Consider the following 22553-nt stretch of genomic DNA (forward strand, 5'->3'; position numbering starts at 1 on the left):
TTGTATAGGAGCTGCACCCAGGAGGTGAACCCTGTTCCAAGCCTGAACCGCTCCAGTACCTCTATGAAGTATTTGCAAGGCCTCTTGCTGATGCCCTGTGGTGATGGGTGGTTCCAACATTTGGGGGTGTGCCGCTAGCAGCTGGTCAGCATGCCATTGCCACACAATCTTGACTCTAGCCTTTTAGGATATGGGACCTGTCTGTGCCAAGACCGTGGCAGGTACCCACTTGTCAGTCGGGTTGTAGCTCTGGTCCAGTACTGGCTCACCTTGACGGAAAGAGGGCCTCGAGGAGTTTGTTTTCCTTCTGGACTTCTCGGCTAGTTGGTTCTTCTCGACAATTTCATGCGTTTCTTCAGGTACCAAGAGGTCAAATGTCGTTCGTAGTTTCCTTTTTAATAGCATTTATGCCAGCGAGTTCTGGGTAGTGGCATGAGATGTGTTTCAGTGTACGGCCAAGAAGCTATTGACGTGTCGAACTAGTGGCCCCCTCCACCCCTTGAAGCTTTCTGAGTTTTCAATGATTGCACAAATCTTTTTGCAAGACCATTGGTCGAAGGATAACAAGGCAGCAAGTTAATGTACTGAATGGTGTTCCATGTAATCCGTGAATTCCTGTGCGAGGAACTGAGGACCATTGTCGCTAACAATCTGTTCTGTGTTTCGCAACCTCGCAAACATTTCATTTAATTTCTCGACGGTCCGGTCAGCTGAAATGAACTTTATTAGTGACACCTCTGGACACTTGGAATGGGCATCAACCACCAGCAGCAGCATTTGACACACAAGCGCAGGGCTAAATCGCTGGCTTTGAAAGCAGACCAAGGCAGGCCAGCAGCACGGTTCAATTCCCGTATCAGCCTCCCCTGAACAGGCGCCGGAATGTGGCGACTAGGGGCTTTTCACAGTAACTTCATTTGAAGCCTACATGTGACAATAAGCGATTTTCATTTTCACAAGGGAGGGGAGGGAGGGGAGGGTGGGGTGGGGTGGGGGGGGGGGGTGGTGGGGGGGGGGGGGCAAAGTCAATGTGGGCATGTTGCCACGGCATCTTGGGTCATTTCCAGTGTGTAACAGTAACAATGGCGTTCCTGATTTTGGTGCAAACTTGGCATAAACCGGCTCAGTTCCTCAATCAGAACATCCAAACTCAACCAGCAGAAATAGGTTCTGGTGAGCTCTTCCATCCTCACCACCCCTGGATGGCCCTGGTGCAATTGCTCCAGCACCTAGTATCTTACATTTGGAGAAATGATAAGCTGTATTCCCCCCAGTAAGCAACCGTTCTGAACCGACAACTCCCACCGCCAAGACATATATGGCTTCAATTCCGGTGGTTCCTCCAGGCCCTCCCTTTCAGGACCAGGTCCATCACCTTGTTCAGAACGGGGTCATTTCTGGCAGCATTCTTCATTTGTGCTGCTGTTACCGGCACATTTTCAGATTTGGAGAAATAGAGAATCTTCAGCGCACTACTGTATTTCCCCCCCCCCACTTGAGGGCGGGGGCAGCCTGGGAAATGCGTCTGCATGTCACTCTGACTGTGTTTGATATCTATTGTGGGCCAGGGTTTCGAGAACACCAAAGTATATCATGGGGTTCACCTGACCCACAACTTTGAATAGATTTTGGTTATGAGAGCACAAGGGCCCACTTTACAGGTGTGATGCAACAGAGATCTAAAGTATGTTTAAACAAAACAATTTTTATTCTATGAATTCAGTTAACACTTTATAAACACACAGTAAACAGTTTATCAACTACCAACACTGATAATACTCACAGATACAATACTCTTTAGGTAACCTTTAATAACTTTCCTAACAACATCCATAAGTCAAAAAGACCCTTTTTAACAAAGACAGCCAGTTTGAAATCTCTACAGAAAGCAGTTATCACTTTTAAATTATCAAGTGATCTGAACACCTTTTTAAACATACAGAGAGAGACAGAGACTCCAACATCGTTGTAGTCTGAATACAGCTTTCAACTGAACATGAAACTAGGACACACTGCGGCTCCCAGCTCAAAACGAAAGTAAAAGACAGAATCACATTCCACCCACACAATTACACACTGCAGCTATTTGATAAACACCCATTTCTTAAAGATACACTCCCATGACATATCGTACAAGTGTGCTGAGAGAAGTAGAGCCCACCTCTGAAGCCTACTGGCCGCCATTGAGGGAATCTCGTCGTACGGGCTGAAGGTGGACATGAGTAGAAGATGATCCGTCAGCAGAGTGAAGTGGTGGCCATATAAGGACTGGTGAAACCACCTCACACCTAAAATGATGCTGAGTTGTGCATATCTGATCTCTGCACTGCTTAGAGAGCGCGAAGCGAGGACAATCATCCTCTTCACTCCAGCACTGCAAGAGTTCTCCTGGGTGAGGCATCACACGCCAATTGCAGGGCAACTTGGGGTCAAAGTGAAACAAGACACCAGACCTCTGAAGTGCCTGTTTGACAGTCCTGGTCCCATTTCCAAGATTGGCCATTACATGGAAGATTGTGGAATGGCTTTAAAAGGATTGGCAAATTTGGAATAAATTTACCATAATAATTCACGAGTTCTAGGAAAGACTTTAACTGGGACATGATTGCCTCCATTTTCTTTGGTGCCTTGTGAAGCCCCTTACTGTCGATGTTATCCCTAAGTATCTTATCTAGTTCTGGAAGAACTCACGCTTCTCCTTTTTTACATGTAGGCCGTGTGCTTACAGGTGTTTTAGGGTCTCCCCAAGGTTCTTCAGATGCTCTTCCTCTGTGGAGCCAGTGATCAAGATATCATCGAGGTAGCTTTGTACCCCTTTGAGTCCACAGGATTTGGCCCACAGATCTCTGAAATAACGCTGGGGTTGATGTGATCTCAAAGGGGAGCCTTTATTAGCGAAACAAGCCCTGATGAGTCATTATGGTCAGAAGGTGTTGGGATTCAGCAACCGCTCCCATCTGCGACAGATCCAGCTTGGTGAATTTTTCACCCTAGAAACAAAAAAAATACAGTATTTTTAAAATTTAGAGTACCCAATTCATTTTTTCTAATTAAGGAGCAATTTGGCGTGACATACATGCACATCTTTGGGTTGCGGGGATGTGATCCACACAGACACGGGGAGAATGTGCAAACTCCACACGGACAGTGACCCAGGGCCGGGATCGAACCTGGGACCTCGGCGCTATGAGGCAGCAGTGCTAACCACTGCGCCAGCGTGCCGGCCAACACAAAAAAGTATGGCAATGAACTATTTTAAAAGGGAAAATACTGCTTAATCAACTTTTTGAATGTCTTGAGGAGGCAACAGAGAGTGTAGACAATGGTAATGTAATAGATGTAATTTATCTAGACTAATGGATAAATCTAAAGTATATGGAATTGTAGGAAAAATGGCAGAATGGATTGTGATCTGGCTTCAAGGAAAAAAGCAGAGAATGGGTGTAAAGGGTAGTTATTCAGAGTGGCAGAAGGCGGAAAGCGATGTTTCACAAAGATCCGTACTGTGACCATCATTGTTCACAGGATGTTGTTGGTGGGGGATTTAGAATTGTAAAAGGGATTCTTTCTCATTGGAGATGGTCATCAGTTGGCCTGTGGTGCCGTGAATGATTCTTGCTATTTATCAGCCGAAGCCTGATCATTGTCCAGGTCTTGCTGCATATGGACAGACTGCTCCATTATCTGCGGAAGTGAGGATGAAACTGAACACTGTGCACATCCTCGCCATTCACTTTATGACGGAGGATTACTGATGAAGCAGCTGAAGATTGTTGGCCTATGACACTATCCTGAAGACCTCCTGAAGCAATGTCCTGGTGCTCAAATAATTGACATCAAACAACTGCAACCAGCTTCCTTTGTGCTAGGTATGGTTCCAGCCAAAACAAAATCCAGGGGGGTGCTTGCCCTCCCAAACCTACAACTTTACCACTGGGCGGCGACGGCCGAGCGAATAAGGGGATGGATCAAGGAGCCAGAAGCCGAATGGGTGCGCGCGGAAGAGGCCTCCTGCAGGGGGACCTCCCTCCGGGCCCTCGCCACGGTGGCACTCCCAACCCCATCCCCACCAAAAAACACTCCAGCAGCTCGGTGGTAATAGCCACCCTCCAGTCCTGGAACCAACTACGGCAACAATTTGGCCTGACCAGAATGTCGGGTAAAGCTCCCATCTGCAACAACCATAGGTTCACGCCAGCGCTGATTGACGCCACCTTCAAAAGGTGGGGACAGGACAGAAGGACTCTGACAGTCAGGGACCTATACACGGACGGCAGGATCGCGACACTGGGCGAACTGACAGAAAAATTCCAGCTAGCCAGGGGGAACGAGCTAAGGTACCTGCAACTAAAAAACTTCCTACGAAAGGAGACAGGGACATACCCACAACCACCACGACAGACACTACTGGAAGAGTTACTGGATGCAAGCATACTAGATAAAGGAAACTGTCGTGACATGTATGACCGATTGGTAGAAGGGGCCGACACCGTATTGGACGCAACAAGAATGAAGTGGGAGGAGGACCTGGGGATCGAAATAGGGTGGGGACTCTGGAGCGAAGCACTGCATTGGGTCAACTCCACCTCCACGTGCGCAAGGCTCAGCCTGACGCAACTACAAGTGGTACATAGAGCCCACTTAACAAGAACCCGTGTGAGTAGGTTCTTCCCGGAGGTGGAGGACAGATGTGAGCGGTGCCAAGGAGGCCCAGCCAACCATACCCACATGTTCTGGTCCTGCCCCAGACTTGTGGAGTACTGGACAGCCATCTTCGAGGCAATGTCCAAGGTGGTGGGGGTGAGGGTGGAGCCATACCTGAAAGTGGCGGTCTTAGTAGTTTCAGACCAGCCAGATCTATTCCTGGGGAGGAGGGCGGACGCCCTTGCCTTTGCCTCCCTGATCGCCCGCCGCGGAATCCTGTTCGGCTGGTGGTCAGCAGCACCACCCAAAGCTGCAGACTGGCTGTCCGACCTCTCGGAATCTCTCCAAATGGAGAAAATCAAATTCGCCATCCGAGGGTCAGACGGCAGCTTCCACAAAACGTGGGAGCCATTCACCCAATTGTTCCGGGACCTGTTTGTGGCCAACGAGCAAGCAGAAGAATAGCCAGGTAGCCAAGAAACAGGGGAGAGTAGCCAAAGCATGAGAGGGAGAGATAGACCGGGAGGGGGGGTGGGGGGGGGGGGGGACAGCTAAATCTAAGAGGAAGGAAAGGCGAGCCACAGGGGGGGGGTGGGGCCAGGAGCGGGGAGAGGCGGGGTAGAGGGAAGAGATGGAACAATAGAGGAGAGCCAGGGAGGGGGGAGGGGGGAGGCAGGGAAACGTTAACAAACTTAATGTCCACAGGAACAGAGAAAACGGGGAAGACGGGAGGGTCGCAGAAGCGGAAGTGCGCAGAAGCGGAACGAGACGACAACGGCAGCAAACTCTGTCTGGGAGAAGCAAGGGACGACAACACCACGAACAGATGCCTACTTATGTGTGCAAATAATTTTGCCAAGTGTACGGAGCTGCTGCTGTTGAGCGGGGGGCATAATACCGTCCGATGGCTTCTCAGGGAAAATGTAAACATCAGCAGCAGCAGCGACCCGTAGGGGAGTGGGGGTGAGTGCTCCGTTGGGAGGGTGTGGGAAGACTGAGGCGCGTGGGGTAACGTCTAGTCAATTGCTATTGTATATTCTCTTTTTGCACTATGTTAATGTTCACTCTATTTTGCTGTGTTAGGATTATTACTATTTATTGTGAAAAACTTTGCAAAACTTTAATTAAAAAAATATTTTTAAAAAAGATAAGGGCCGAAATTCTCCGACCCCCCGCCGGGTCGGAGAATCGCCGGGGGCTAGCGTGAATCCCGCCCCCGCCGGTTGCCGAATTCTCCACAACCGGATATTCGGCGGGGGCGGGAATCACGCCGCGCCGGTTGGCGGGCCCCCCCATGCGATTATCCGGCCCGGATGGGCCGAAGTCCCGCTGCTAAAATGCCTGTCACGCCGGCGTAAATTAAACCACCTACCTTACTGGCGGGACAAGGCGGCGCGGGTGGGCTCCGGGGTCCTGGGGGGGCGCGGGGCGATCTGGGCTCGGGGGGTGCCCCCACGGTGGCCTGGCCCGCGATCGGGGCCCACCGATCCGCGGCCGGGCCTGTGCCGTGGGGGCACTCTTTCCCTTCCGCCTCCGTCACGGTCTGCACCATGGCGGAGGCAGAAGAGAGTCCCTCCACTGCGCATGCGTGGGAAACTGTTAGCGGCCGCTGTCGCTCCCGCGCATGCGCCGCCCGGAGATGTCATTTGGCGGGGCACCAAAGGCCTTTTCCACCAGCTGCCGGGGCGGAAATTCATCCGGCGCCGGCCTAGCCCCTCAAGGTTGGGGCTCGGCCCCCAAAGATGCGGAGCATTCCGCACCTTTGGGGCGGCGCGATGCTCGTCTGATTTGCACCGTTTTGGGCGCCAGTCGGCGGACATCGTGCCGTTTCCGGAGAATTTCATCCATGGTTCCAGCCAGTGGAGAGAGTTTTCCTTGATCCCCATTCCCATTGCGGCTGGTTTAGCACAGGGCTAAAGAGCTGGCTTTTAAAGCAGACTAAGGCAGGCCAGCAGCACGGTTCAATTCCCGTACCAGCCTCCCCGAACAGGCGCTGGAATGTGGCGACTAGGGGCTTTTCACAGTAACTTCTTTTGAAGCCCACTTGTGACAATAAGCGATTTTCATTTCTTTTCATTTCATTTTGCTGGAGCTCCTGAGTGCCACACTCGTTCAAATGCTGTCTCAATGTCAATCACTCTCACCGTGTCTCGGGAATTCAACTTATTTGTACATGTTTGAACAAAGGTTGAATTGAGGTCTGAAATCAAGAGATCTCCAGTTGGAACCTGCTGGATTCCCACATGAGGGATAAAGGACTAGAAGAATGTGTTCATGAGGTTAGCTGAAGCAGGTTGGGCAGAGTCCCATGAGGAACATAAACACTGGCATAAACCACAGCTCAAATGACCTGTTTGTGCGCTGTAACATTTCGGTAATTCTATGTAATATATAAAACTGAAGATGAGAATGTTTGTGCAATTCTGCAACAACAATTACAGCTTGTGACTAAACCTAAACTGTTTTTGCTTTCTCCCAAAGGTCTCTCCGGCCTTGAGTGCTGAAGAAAATATCGCCATTTCAGAGGTACTTGCATCCTGTGCTCTCTTTGATTTCCAAGAATAAGTGGACGTTCAAGTTTTCTTGCATTGAAACATAAGAAGACTTTGAAAAATGGGGGTAAACATCCTCGGTGATTGCCCTACTCTGAAGATGGAACTCTCATAGAAACACCATTCACATATGAGGGCTAGGGTTTCTGCTGATGCCATTGTGGCAAGGCAGGGCAGGCTGCAAGGAAATTCACCCGAGGCAGTTCTGTTTTTGTTATGTCTCCGATACACACCACAAACAGTTCACATGTAATTTAATGGCTTACTTTGAAGTCAGTGATTTGCTATCCCAGTAAAGTGATGCCCGTTTTTCACAAATCTCCAAACTCCAAATGGCAAAGATTTATACCAGTGTAACAAGCTGAAGCAAGCTGTCCAACGCTTGGACTAGAATTAAGACACGTTGTTTACTCTCCCACAGCAAAGTTTTAGCTTAGTTATGTGCAATACTGTAATTTTAATAAGAGTGGCTGCATTTAATGCGTAATTCATTGGAGTTCTTTGCTACATTCTGGGGATATGTAGCTGTGAGGAAAATAAATAATTTCAAAATTTCTGTTTCCAATGAGCTGCCCAATTCGAAACTTTAAATTCACTGAAATAGCCTGAAAATCATGGGTAGTGTGTGCTGAACCTTTTGCCATACAAATGCGCTTCTCTCCAGTCACTACACCAGAAAATCACATCTTAATTGAAGAAAAGCAAATACCTAAAAGAAGACACCAGCACTCAAAGGGAGCTGGTCAAAGGAAGCTCCAGTTAGAAGTTAGATTATAATTTTGTAATCCTGATTCTGTGCACAACTGTGCTCAGTTGATGGCAATCTTGCTCTGAATCAGAAGTCAGGCTGGCACTGAGGGAATGCTGCATTGTCGGATAAGGTATTAGAAACTGAGATTTGACTGCTGTCCCATAAATCCAAAAGTATCATATTGAAGAGTTCTTCCTCGTGTTTTGGCCAATCTTTATCCTTCAACTAGCATCACTAAAACAGATTATTTATAAAGCCATTTTCAGCCTGGTGTTTGCTGGAGATTGCAGTGTGCAAATTGACTGCTGCATTTCCTACAATACAACAGTGACTGTAATAAAAACGTAAGTGGCTGTGAAATGCTTTTCTGAAAGGCTCAATATATTGATATTCTTCAACTCATCTTCATTTTTACACAGCCGGCTAGGTTTGGGATCACCGAAGATTCTTTGAATGATATGTCTGGCGGAATAAGCATGAGACTGCATCACCCGACAAATAGTAAGATACTGGCTTTGTATTTGGTAGTGACCTGAGATCATTGATGGTATTAAAAAGATAAGGTAGATGTTGGAAGGGGCATGAGTAATTCTACTAAAACATCCAAAAATCGTAAGAATGAGCCATTAAAGTTCATTCTCTAGTACCATAGCCCTATAATGGTAGAAACCATATTCATCCTAAACATGCAGAAACTTTATTTTCGGACCCAACAAATTATTCTATGGAGCAATACCCTTCTTTCTTTAATTTTTAACTTGTTTTCTAATTAAGGGTCAATTTTAGCGTGGCCAATCCATCTACCTTGCACATTTTTGGATTATGGGGGTGAGACACACACAGACACGGGGAGAATGTGCAAACTCCACACAGGGCCGGGATCGAACCTGGGTCCTCGGCGCCGTGAGGCAGCAGTGCTAACCACTGCCCCACCGTGCTGCCCTGCAATAGCCATCTTTTTTTGTGTTTTTTTTTAAATTTAGAGTGTCCAATTATTTTTGTTTCCCAATTGAGGGACAATGTAGCATGGCCAATCCTCCTAGCCGGAACATCTTGGGGTTGTGGGGGTGGAGACCCACGCAAACACGGGGCGAATGTGCAAACTCCACACATATAGTGACCCCGGGCCTCGATCAAACCCCGTCCTCAGCGTCGTGAGGCAGCAGTGCTAACCACTGTGCCACCGTGACACTCCTTGCAATAGCCATCTTGACTAATGTCCAGTTATGATCCTCGCTAATTTCTGGCTAATTTCAAGTCACATTCTTAGTTTACCCTGCCTGTGCACATCATAACTTTGGTATAACTGTGGCCCATTGTTCACCTTCGGATCTCACTGTTTGTGGGAGACCTTACAACATTCGGAGTCGTCCTCTGTGCCCACTGGCCACTGAATGCCTCAAGCATACTGGTGGATGCAGTATGCTCCCTTTCCAGGGACACCCAGGCGTGGGCATAACCCCAGAAAGTCTATTTACTCTTTTAAGTACCCATTAATAACTAAACAAATTAATGAATGGTCAACCCCTTAAAAGGGTTCAATAAAATTAATTAATAAATGGGATTGATGGCCCATGGTGGCACACTGTAACAAATATCTGAATTTCAAAGGGGAACGTAGCAAATCAAATAAAAATTGTGTTACGATGCAATCCAGCCCCCGTGTGTCCACCAGTCAGGGAAGTGAGTTTATCTTTATACTTTATTAAATAAACCCCAAAATCAATAAATTAAACAAAACTGACAGTGGTGACAGTTCCAGGTGTTGCACTGTAACTAAAACAAAATGTCAGTCCTGGGGGTGGCAATTCACCCCAGTCCCCGTGGTGCCAATGGTCTTGAGAGGCCTGAAGAGTCTCTTTTTATATGTGCTCAAGGTGCTTAATCAATTCATGTCCTTTCCCTGTGTATCTTTAATCTTAATAATTCAACTAATCCACCGCTGAAATGACTTGCTGAAGCACCATCCCTAAGCTTCTCGACTTTTCTCTCTTTCTAATTACAAAACGATGATTATCGGGCCTTTTAATAGAAGTGTTTAAAAAGCATGACAGGGTGGGACTGGGCAAATTGAAGCAGATTGTCTCCAGTAATTGAGGGATCTGGAATGCGTGGTTATCGATATAGGATCAATTGTAAGAGATTTAGAACAGAGGGCAGAAGAAAGTATTTGTTTCCCAATTGAGGGAACAACAAGCCACGAGGCTGAAGGAAGCATTTCCAGAGTTAGTTTTTGCAACAGGATCTTTGGCCTGGAATGTTTTCACTCTCGCTCCACCAACATATCTTCATTGGAAGCGCATTGGAAACCCTGCTCACTTCAGCCGCAGAGATGGAGCATCTCGGCTTCTGTCAACCTTCATTAGGTGAATGAAGGAAAAGGATTTCAGCGGATCGGAAAAGATGGTGCAGAAATGTGATTGGAACTATTTGTTTGCACAGAGGGTGGAAGACAGGGGCTGGAGGAGCCTGTTTTTACATTGTAACCTCCATATTGTTTTATGGGCCACTGTGAAAAGCCATTGAGATGTTTGTCACAGTTTTCACTGACAGGAGGGGCAATAAGCAGAGGACAATTGATTAAAGGGCAAATGGATTATTTCATGCAGAAAGCTCTTATGATCTGGAATGAACTGCCAAACAGGAGATTGGAAAGAAAAACAATACTAACTTTCAAAAAGGAAGTGGATATAAAGGAAAAATATTTCAGAGCTATAGGAACATAGGTAAAGAGTAGAGGAGGGTAACAAATTGGACAGCTCTTTCAAACTACCAACACATGCAAGATGGGCCAAATGGGCTCATTCTATGCTCTTTGCCAAAAAATGTGATGCAGCAGTTATGGGTCGTGTGAATTTCCTGAATTTCTCTGGATTATAGAAATGGAAAAGTTCTGATTGGATATATGAACAGCCCAACTGAAATAATCCATTTAAAAACAAAATTGTGTTTGAAGTTACAAAATGTTCAGCCAAATTGGATCCAAGTAAACCTTTCTGCCATTTACAGCATTGAAGCACAAGGGGTGATATCTCCAAATCCAGGGGACAAGGAGGCCCCTTTTCCTTAACAATGATGTGAAATAGATTGCTGGCACTGGTGGTAAAACAGTGGGTTTTCACTGGACATTCAAACAAAGGCTCTTCTCAACAAACAGAAACGCACCAAAAGGAATACTGTGGAGAGGTGGTCTCGGCAGAGGAATCCCGTACAAGGAGGAATAAGCAGAGCTTGGCCCTTCAAGGGTAAAGACAGGAAGCACTTCTTCACAAAGAGTAGCTGGACATCTACCCCATTCCTGGGAAAGTGAAAATCTTGTTCACGCACCCTGCGGTTAAGATCTAGAATGCACTGCCTTGCGAGAATGGGGAGGCAGGTTCAATCAAAACACTGAAAAGGGAACCAGATTGCCTGAAGAGGGAACATTTGGCAGGTTTGGGGGGGGGGGGGGGGGGCGGGCGGCTGTGGAGGGAGCGGGAGAACAGCACTGAGGGATGTGCTCATTCGGAGAACCAGCGCAAACATGATCACCACGTGGCTTCCTTCAGCAAGGTAAGAATTCTCTGATACATATAGGGACACCCGTCCCTATATGTAGGGGCCCTCCTATATGCGACCTCACGGATTTCGTGAAAATCGTGAAATATGGAATTGTCCTCAAAATTAACCTTCAAATCACTGCTCAAAATAAAGCCTGAATTACTAACAAAGCAATTCACAGTGATTGAAAAGCACTACTTTTTTTAATGCGACCACACAATCTTTGACAATGAAATGGAGAAAACACTCGCTCGGGGGTAAGACTTCTTTTGATCACCGGGTGTAAAGTTAAAGGCACCAACAACATCTTCGCCGCTTGTGTGTTTCCACCACAATCATAAGCTGCTTTTAATGGAAGAAAGGAAGTATTTATGAACATACATATGCTGGATGCAAGGTGATGGTTTCAGGAAAGAGAGAAGAGAACAGGAAAAGGAGGTGGGATTAGGCCGAATACTCCCGCCGAGGATCAGCACCAGTAATCTACAGCTCGGGTGACTCAAAAGAGGAAACTTGAGTTGAACTTGTGACCCTTGATTTGTTTTGGTGTTTGGTGAGGATATTAACCCAGTAAAATGTTGCCTCTGTTGGATGAAAGTGACCTGAATTGAAATTGCAATATTTCACTGATATCTTACGGCATGGTGTGCGCTGAGTGTAACAGGATTTGCAACGTCCGATACACTTATTACCTACATCATATGAATACAAAAATATGAAAAACATGCCTTATCCATGAATTTAGCTATTTATGCTGTGACAGAAATATGGAAAGTCTTTGAAAGAGCTATCCAATTAGTCCCACATCCCAGCTTCCCCCCCCCCCCCCCATAATTTGTAAAAGACAAAAATGTTCAAGTAACCATTTCATTTAAAAGTTACGATTGAATCTACTTCCATCATCCTTTTAGGCAGTGCATTCCAGATCACAGCTCACGATGCAAAATACATGTTCCCTCATGTTGCCTTAAATATATGTGCTCTGGTTGTCAACCTTTCTGTCACTGAAAAAATCTCACTATTTAGTCTATCAGAATCCTCCAGATTTAAAACACTTCTGTTAAATCTCCTCTTAAGCTTCTCTTCTCTCCAGAATGCCCACTGCTTGTCCGGTTTCTTTGTGTAACTGAAATTCCCCACCTCTGGTACCAGCATGGTAGCACAGTGGTTAGCAATGTTGCTTCACTGTGCCAGGATCCCAGGTTCAATTCCCGGCTTGGATCACGGTCTGCACGTTCTCCCTGTGTCTGCGTGGGTTTCCTCCGGGTGCTCCGGTTTCCTCCCGAACCCGAAAGACATGCTGTTAGGTGAATTGGACATTCTGAATTCTCCCTCAGTGTACCCGAACAGGCGCCGGAATGTGGCGGCGAGGGGCTTTTCACAGTAACTTCATTGCAGTGTTAATGTAAGCCTACTTGTGACAATAAAGATTATTAAATTATTCCAACAATTTTCCTCTTTGTGACCTCCTGCCACCCTTTCTAAAGTGTGACCCCCCCCCCCCTCCCCCACGGGCTTTTTCTTTTAAAAGATCTATTATGTAGTACCTTGTCAGCCTTTTGTAAGTTGTTGTTTTTTTATCTCTTTGCAGTTATTACAAAGGATTATCAGAATTCAGATTCTATCTTTTCAGGTCAGGTCCACAAGAAACATTTAAATGCTTCCAAATACGGTGAGTTGAGATAAAGAGTGTTGGGAGTAGAAGGCAAATTGAGAAGATAAAGCATGACCTTGAATTTAGGGCTAACCTATGTTATGGGCCAGGGTTTAGAGAACCCCAAAGTGTATGGGGTATAGGGTTGTGAAGAAGGCCTATGGAGTGTTGGCCTTTATTGGTAGAGGGATTGAGTTCCGGAGTCGGGAGGTCATGTTGCAGCTGTACAGAACTCTGGTCCGGCCGCATTTGGAGTATTGCGTACAGTTCTGGTCACCGCATTATAGGAAGGACGTGGAGGCTTTGGAGCGGGTGCAGAGGAGATTTACCAGGATGTTGCCTGGTATGGAGGGAAAATCTTATGAGGAAAGGCTGATGGACTTGAGGTTGTTTTCGTTGGAGAGAAGAAGGTTAAGAGGAGACTTAATAGAGGCATACAAAATGATCAGGGGGTTGGATAGGGTGGACAGTGAGAGCCTTCTCCCGCGGATGGATATGGCTGGCACGAGGGGACATAACTTTAAACTGAGGGGTAATAGATATAGGACAGAGGTCAGAGGTAGGTTCTTTACGCAAAGAGTAGTGAGGCCGTGGAATGCCCTACCTGCTACAGTAGTGAACTCGCCAACATTGAGGGCATTTAAAAGTTTATTGGATAAACATATGGATGATAATGGCATAGTGTAGGTTAGATGGCTTTTGTTTCGGTGCAACATCGTGGGCCGAAGGGCCTGTACTGCGCTGTATTGTTCTATGTTCTATGTTCTATGTATCATGGAGTTCACCTGACCCACAACTTTTACTAGATTGTGGTATGGGGAGCACACGGCCCATTCTACAGGTGTGGTACAGCAGAAATGGAAAAGTATTTTTTAAAGCAAAACAATGTTTATTCTATGAACTCAAGTTAACCATTTTAAAACAAACAGTGAACATCTTGGGAACCATTAATTCAAATACAACCCCCAAAGAATACAACACTAAGTAACCCGTAAACTGTCCTTTTAACATCCAGATGACTTAAAACACATTTTACCAGACGCACATTAGGTTTACATTCACTACTGAGAACATTTATAATTCTGAATTCACCAAATGATCAAGAGATAGTCTTTTGATGGCATAGAGAACAGCAGTACAACTCCTTGGTCTGGCTTCAGCTCCAACACTGAAAACGAAACTAAAACACACCCTGCAGCAAACAGCCTAAAACGAAAGTAAGAAGCTGACAGACAGCCCAGCTCCACCCACACTCTGACATCACTAATATGAGCAGCCAAGCATTTCTTAAAGCAACATTCTCATGACACCTCCCCCCAAGAAAAAAAATAAACGTTCAACTTCAATATGGTTTCATTTTTCACGTTTTCACTACCCTTTAAGAAATGCACACAGTAAATATACTTTTTAGTTTCAAAAAACAACACATGCAAACAGGTACAACAATATAGTCCATTTTTGTTCTTCTTCCTCCAACTGAAATCCTTCTTGATTTGGCAGTCTCTTTGAGCAAGAAGGTCCTTGCCCAATCTGTCCATTTCTCTACGCCTTGGTATTTCTCTTTAAAGTCAGATCCTTTAGTTAAATCTGATCACAGAATCCCTTGTAATTCTCCAACACATGAGCATTGGTTATCACAGCTTTCAGGCCGTCAAATGCCTGTTGAAAGTCTGCTGTCCACTGAAATTTTCGACGTTTCCTCAGAAAGTCCATCAGTGGAGCAATCATGCTACAAAACCTTTGCACAAATGTTCGATCAAATCCACTCATGCCAAGAAATCGCATTATTTCCCTTCATCTTGAGTGTATCGGAAACTCCTCAAGGAAAGTGACTTGGGCTTTTCCAAATTCACTTTTGGCTAGGTTTATCACCAAACCCGCCTCCTGAAGTCGATTGAATAACTCCATCAGATGTTTTAAATGTTCTATCCATGTCTGGCTGAAAATTACCAGATAGTCGATGTATATCGCACAATTGGGTAATCCTGAAACGACTTTGTTAGTTAACCGTTGAAATGTGGCTGGGGCATTTTTCATGCCAAATGGCATAACTTTGAATTGGTACATACCATCTGGAGTCACAAAAGCTGAAATCTCCTTCGCCCCTTCGGATAAAGGTACCTGCCAGTAACCTTTAAGTAAATCTAGTTTGGAAATAAAAGCTGACTGTCCCACTTTCTCAATGCAATCCTCCAAACGTGGGATAGGATAAGAGTCCGTTCTTGTAACTGCATTAACCTTTCTATAGTCCATACACAACCGTTGGGTACCTTCTTGTTTTGGTACCATCACTATGGGTGAGCTCCATTGTCTGCAACCCACTTCAATTATGCCATTTTTAAGCATACTCTCAATCTCTTTGTTAACCTGTGCCAATTTTAAAGGGTTAAGTCTATATGGATGTTGTTTGATAGGAACAGCATTTCCCACATCTACATCATGTATACCCATTTTAGTATTTTCCAATTTATCCCTACAAACTTGCCCATGTGATATCAATAACTCTTTCAGATCAGTCCGTTTTTCCTCTGGAAGGTAACTCCACAGTTTATCCCAATTTTTAAGAACATCCTCGTTTTCCAATTTAATTTGAGGTATGTCAAATTCACAGTCATTTGGATTTGGTTTGTCACTTTGAGTTAGAATCATTAAAACCTCCTCCTTTTTCTCTCCTTCCCTTTCAAAGCACTTTTTAAGCATATTCAAATGACACACTCGGTGAGTTTTCCTTCCATCTGGCATTTTTACCACATAATTCACCTCACTTACTTTACTTTCAATCTGATAAGGTCCACAAAACCTTGCTTTTAAAGATTCACCTACCACTGGTAACAATACTAAAACTTTATCCCCACAGGCAAAACTACGAACTTTGGATTTCCTTTCCGCTACCCGTTTCATCACATTTTGTGCAACTTTTAAATGTTGTCTAGCCAATTCACCTGCTCTATTTAATCGTTCCCTAAAATTTGACACGTAATTCAAAAATGTAATTTCTGATTTCTCACTCACCAATTTTTCCTTAATCAATTTAAGTGGTCCTCTTACCTCATGACCAAAAATTAGTTCAAAAGGACTGAATTTGGTTGACTCATTAGGTGCATCCCTAATTGCAAACAGTACGAATGGAATTCCTTTATCCCAATCCTCTGGATAATCTTGACAATAAGCCCTCAACATTGTCTTTAATGTCTGATGTACCTTTCTAACACTCCTTGCGATTCCGGATGGTATGCAGTTGATTTAAATGGTTTTATTCCTAAGCTATCCATAACTTCTTTGAATAACCTTCAGGTAAAATTTTATCCTTGATCCGATTGTATTTCTGTGGATAGTCCATATCTGGTAAAGAATTTAAGTAACTCCTCCACAATCATTTTAGCTGTAATATTACGTACTGGAATGACCTCTGGAAACCTAGTAGACACATCCATTATCGTCAAAAGATATTGATTCCCACTTTTTGTTTTAGGAAGCGGTCCTACACAATCAATTAGGACCCTTGTAAAAGGTTCCTCAAATGCTGCAATGGGTATTAAGGGCGCTGGTTTTATCACTGCTTGAGGTTTCCCAATCACTTGACATGTGTGACATGATTGACAAAATTTAACTACATCTTTATGTAGTCCAGGCCAATAAAAATGTTTTTGGATTTTAGCTTGAGTTTTCCTTATTCCCAAATGACCTCCCCCTGGTACCTCATGTGCAACTCGCAACACCTCCTTTCTATACCCTACCGGCAATACTACTTGATGAACTTCTGCCCACTTTTCATCTGCCTGCATATGTAAAGGTCTCCATTTTCTCATCAAGACATTACTTTTACAGTAGTAACACTATGGTGTACACTCAGATTCCTCTTCCGTATATGCTTTCTGATACATCCGTTTTATTTCTCTATCTTTCTGTTATAACTCCACCAATTTTCCTGAACTAAAAATATCCGCCTCATCCCCCACTTGTTCTTGTTCTTTTTCAACCATCTGATCAAAAATCGTTTCTGATAATTGCACTTCAACTTCATCTTCACTCTTTGATTTCTCCTCTTGTCTTAACCTGTGACTTTGCGACCTTGTTACCACACAATCCGGAAAAATCCCAGGATATTCATCCTTCAACACTTCAGTTGTCTGATTTTCCACTGGCTTATCCACCACAGTAGGCATCACTCCCACCTGCAATCCAGCTATATTATTACCCAAGATAAACTGTATTCCTGGACAAGATAGTTTCTCTATTACTCCTACTACCACTTCACCACTCTTCACTGGACTTTCCAACCTTACCTTATATAATAGAACGCTACTTCTCTCACCCTGAATTCCACATATCACCACCTTTTCTGGCAACATTCTTCCCAAACTACATAACTCTTCATCTCTTACCATTAAAGATTGACTAGCTCCCGTATCTCTTAAAATTGTGACTTCTTTACCTGCTCCTCCTGATACACATGAGTAAACTTTACCCACACAAGCAAATTCTTTAAAGATATCTGGCACCTTCTTATCAATCACCTTTTGATCAGGCTGTACAATCTTTTGCATCTCCTTCGCTTCACTTGGGCTTTCCTTTACCCCTTTAACAAACCCTACTGTCTTATCCTGTTTTACCACATCAGCCTTCCCAATGCTTTTCTTCAACCACCAACACTGTGACTTTACATGGCCTAGTTTATTACAGTGAAAACATTTGAAACTTTTCATTTCTTTTCCACCCTCCTGGATTTATTTTGTAATCTGAGGTACACTCTCCTTATATCTCCCATCAGATCAACTTTACCTTTACCATGGGAATTTCTCATGTCCCCAGTTTCTATCCCTCACAGGCTGAAACTGATGTCAGAAACCAAGCTTTGATTTCTGACCTAATTCATAATCATCTGCCATTTCTGCTGCTAATCTCGCAGTTTTAACCCTCTGTTCTTCCACATGAGTTCTCACTACACCAGGAATTGAATTTTTAAACTCCTCCAAAAGTATAATTTCTCTGAGAGCTTCATACGTTTTGTCTGTTTTCGAAGCCCTTATCCACCTATCAAAATTACGCTGTTTGATCCTTTCAAACTCCATGTATGTTTGACCAAATTCTTTCCTTAAATTTCTAAACCTTTGTCTGTAAGCTTCAGGCACTAGTTCATATGTACCGAAGATGGATTTTGTCACCTCATACGTCCCAGATACCTCCTCCGGTAGTGATGCAAACACTTCACCAACCCTACCTACCAGCTTTGTTTGAATCAGTAATACCCACATGTCCTGTAGCCATTTCATTTGTTTAGCTACTTTCTCAACTGAAATGAAAAAGGCTTTTAGCTCCTTCTCATCAAACCTCGGCAATGCTTGGACATATTTAAATAGATTCCCACCAAGCCTTCGACTTTGGCGCTCTTTCTCACTATCCTCATCACTATCAACCAAATGTATGTTTCCCTTTATGTCTGCCAATTTTAACTGACTGTAATGTTTCATGGCCATTTTCTGAAGTTCAAACTCTCTTTCTTTATCTTTTTCCCTGATCTGTATTTCCCTTTCTCTTTCTTTTTGTTCTGCTAGGGCTATTCTTTCTGTTTTCCTTTCTTCTCTCTCTTTTTCCTCTCTCTCTCTTTCATATTCAAGCTGCTTTAATTCTCTCATGCTCCATTTGTTTAATTTGTAACTGAATTTTTGCCATTTCCAATGAGTCAAACTGTATCTCAGGCAACTTTAAATGCTTAGCCACTGCCATAATGACCTCATATTTTCGCATTTTGTCAGGTAATGTTACTGCAATGTTTTTGCCAAACCTAACAGTCTGCTTTTAGTTTCTGTCTGTAAGGTACTGCATGTGACCGTATCCATCCCCAAAAACTTCAGAGCCTCTGCAAGAGCCATTGTCCACAACACACTCCCTCCTTAAACTGAAATACCACACCTGAAAAGCACCCACAATATGTCTTTAAGTTCACAAAGTCAATCCAATAGATAGACTTTTATCGTGGACGAGCCCCCAATTTGTTATGGGCCAGGGTTTAGAGAACCCCAAAGTGTATCATGGAGTTCACCTGACCCACAACTTTTAATTGTGGTATGGGGAGCACACGGCCCACTCTACAGGTGTGGTACAGCAGAAATGGAAAAGTATTTTTTAAAGCAAAACAATGTTTATTCTATGAACTCAAGTTAACCTTTTTAAAACAAACAGTGAACATCTCAGCAACCATTAATTCAAATAGAACCCCCAAAGAATACATCACTAAGTAATCCGTAAGCTGTCCTTTTAACATCCAGAAGACTTAAAACACCTTTTACCAGAAGCACATTAGGTTTACATTCACTACTGAGAACATTTATAATTCTGAATTCACCAAATGATCAAGAGATAGTCTTTTGATGGCAGAGAGAACAGCAGTACACCTGCTTTGTCTGACTTCAGCTCCAACACTGAAAACGAAACTAAAACACACCCTGCAGCAAACAGCCTAAAACAAAAGTAAAAAGCTGGCAGACAGCCCAGCTCCACCCACACTCTGACATCACTGCAGTAATATGAGCAGCCAAACATTTCTGAAAGCGACATTATCATGACACCTATCAGATTGTCTACACGAGGCTGCCAAGTATTAGTTTCAGGGACTGAGAACATCTCGTCCAATTGCCTTGCTTCATGTGTGGCGCCAAATAGTCAGCAGCAGAAAGCAATGTAAACAAGCTTAGCCTCCACCAGACTTGTGCTTTCATGTTACTGGATGCAGATCCCCCATGAATACCCCGACTATGAAGAACTGCTTCTCTTGCTGTCAAGGTTAGATCAATTAATTCCATGAATAACTGTTAGAATCCCAGTTAATGTTATAACTGATCGGGAAGATCCGAGAATGGAATCTGGCTTAAAAAACTGCAACTTTAATTTTTTAAAAATGCAACATGGAGGAGCAGAGCCACAGGACAGCGAAGGACCACAAAGTTCCTTTTAAGCACACAAGATGACTGTGGACAAATACATCTCCACTCTGAACCGCTCGAGAATGTTTGTGGATGTCTCCTCAGAAGCCCCCAGATAATTGTCGTGTGAGTGTTTTCAAAGTCCACTCCCAAAATCACACTTTAAAATCTTCTCTCATAAGTATGCTTTCCCTTAGTGGTTAGCATTCCAAAATCCGATCAGGTTTTCCAAATGAAAATTTTAAACAAAGCTTCCACTCCACTTTTAAAAGTGAATCCAGCCCAGGATGTTACACTAACCCCATTAGGATTTATTTTCTTGATTGCTTTAACTCTCAATTCCCAGCCTGCATTAAAATGGCATCAGACGATTTATTTACCTTTGAAGGCTGCTGTCCTATTGAGAATCTGGTTACTGCAATTGTCTCTTTAACTCAGAACACTTGATAATAATAATAATTATTATTATTATCCTTGTCCAGGATTCTCAAAGGTAAACTTGCAGGTTGAGTCCGTAATTAAGAAAGAAAATGCAATGTTGTCATTCACCTCAAGAGGCTTGGAATATAAAAGCAGGGATGTACTTCTGAAGCTTTATAAAGCATTAGTTAGGCCCCATTTAGAATACTGTGAGCAATTTTGGGTCCCACACCTCAGGAAGGACATACTGGCACTGGAGCGGGTCCAGCGGAGATTCACACGGATGATCCCAGGAATGGTAGGCCTAACATACGATGAACGTCTGAGGATCCTGGGATTATATTCATTGGAGTTTAGGAGGTTGAGGGGAGATCTAATAGAAACTTACAAGATAATGAATGGCTTAGATAGGGTGGATGTAGGGAAGTTGTTTCCATTAGCAGGGGAGACTAGGACCCGGGGTCACAGCCTTAGAATAAAAGGGAGTCACTTTAGAACAGAGATGAGGAGAAATTTCTTCAGCCAGAGAGTGGTGGGTCTGTGGAATTCATTGCCACAGAGGGCGGTGGAGGCCAGGACGTTGAGTGTCTTTAAGACAGAAGTTGATAAATTCTTGATTTCTCGAGGAATTAAGGGCTATGGAGCGAGAGCGGGTAAATGGAGTTGAAATCAGCCATGATTGAATGGTGGAGTGGACTCGATGGGCCGAATGGCCTTACTTCCGCTCCTATGTCTTATGGTCTTATAATAATCTTTATTATTTTCACAAGTAGGCTTACATTAACACTGCAATGAAGTTACTGTGAAAATCCCCCCGTCGCCACATTCAGGCGCCTGTTCGGGTCCACCGAGGGGGAATTCAGAATGTCCCATTCACCTAACAGCATGTCTTTCGGGACCTGTGGGAGGAAACCGGAGCACCCGGAGGAAATCTATGCAGACACAGTGAGAATGTGCAGACTCCGCACAGACAGTAACTCAAGCGGAAATCGAACCTGGGATCCTGGCGCTGTGAAGCAACAGTGCTATCTTTGTTTACTCTTCCTTGAATTCTTTTGAACCATACCTTGGTCTCTGTTCCCTTAGCCCCAGACTTCTTGGACACTTCTCATTTCTCTAGCTTCTTTAACTAGCTGCACTTCAAATCTCTGCACTTGTTTCCTTAACCATGACTCCATGGTGTGACTTTTCATCAAGAAAAGCTGAGAGAGATGCTCCCTAAAACCAACTGCTTCTAGCAGAGCTGCCTTCTCTCTCACTACCTATCTCCAACTGCCATCAAATTAGCTAAACTAAAACTTAAAAGCTACTCTACATTACAAGGCCCCGGTTGCTAAGTAATCACTGCTGGTTTATTTATTCATCACGCCAAAGCCCTCTCTAAGCACTATAGAAACACAATTGAAAATGAAACCAATCCTCACACATACAAACACCTTTGTCCAGCATGAATCTAACTATAGGTTTTAACATTCCAGGCACAGAAACATTCAACTAAACCCACTTAAAACTATACCTTGGTTAGCTCAGTTCTGTACCAGCTGAGGTTATTCATGAAAGCCCCGTCTTCACAATCTTGCCCCTCAACTGAGGTGCAGTGACCCTCAGATTTATTTGCCACCAGTCAGCCCTCAAAGGAGAGAGCAGGCTATAATCTTCTGGGACCATGGCGGCATTTCTTTCTTTCTTATATTTACCAATACAAATATAAATTCCTGAAAACTACCTTTATTTTCTGAACATAACACAGATGGAATCTTGGCTTTCCTAATAAAGAATTGTTCTTTATATCACTTCTCAGCCTTTTCGCTAAGATCACTTGTAGGACCAAGCCTGAGAATAACCTGAGGTAACCCAAGCTACTGACTGAGCTGACAATGGGGTTTGCTCAGACAATATGGACCTGTTCACTGGATCCTCCTGACACTACTGCATGTACTATATCAGTGTTTTTCAAATTTTTTTGCCCGGGACCCATTTCTACCAACCGGCCATCCTTTGGGACCTACACCGACCGACCTTCACCGCCCGAACTTCACAACCTGCCAATTTTGCTTACTTTTAATGTG

At 44.2% G+C, this 22553-nt stretch overlaps 1 protein-coding gene across 4 annotated transcripts in view; it reads left to right on the top strand.

Moving 5' to 3' along the window:
* LOC140405816 (cytosolic carboxypeptidase 2-like) overlaps positions 1-22553 on the top strand; it is a 310411-nt gene that overhangs the window by 258676 nt on the left and 29182 nt on the right. For 3 of the 4 annotated variants that reach the window (XM_072494234.1, XM_072494235.1, XM_072494237.1), the window contains exons 17-19: positions 7126-7170; positions 8367-8448; positions 13079-13159. In XM_072494234.1, the coding sequence (XP_072350335.1) occupies positions 7126-7170; positions 8367-8448; positions 13079-13159 (208 nt within the window). The remainder of the gene's footprint in view (positions 1-7125; positions 7171-8366; positions 8449-13078; positions 13160-22553) is intronic. The other variant, XM_072494236.1, reaches the window with a different exon arrangement.

The sequence above is a fragment of the Scyliorhinus torazame genome, chromosome 2 (genome assembly GCF_047496885.1).
Source record: "Scyliorhinus torazame isolate Kashiwa2021f chromosome 2, sScyTor2.1, whole genome shotgun sequence".
NCBI classification, from domain to species: Eukaryota; Metazoa; Chordata; class Chondrichthyes; order Carcharhiniformes; family Scyliorhinidae; genus Scyliorhinus; species Scyliorhinus torazame.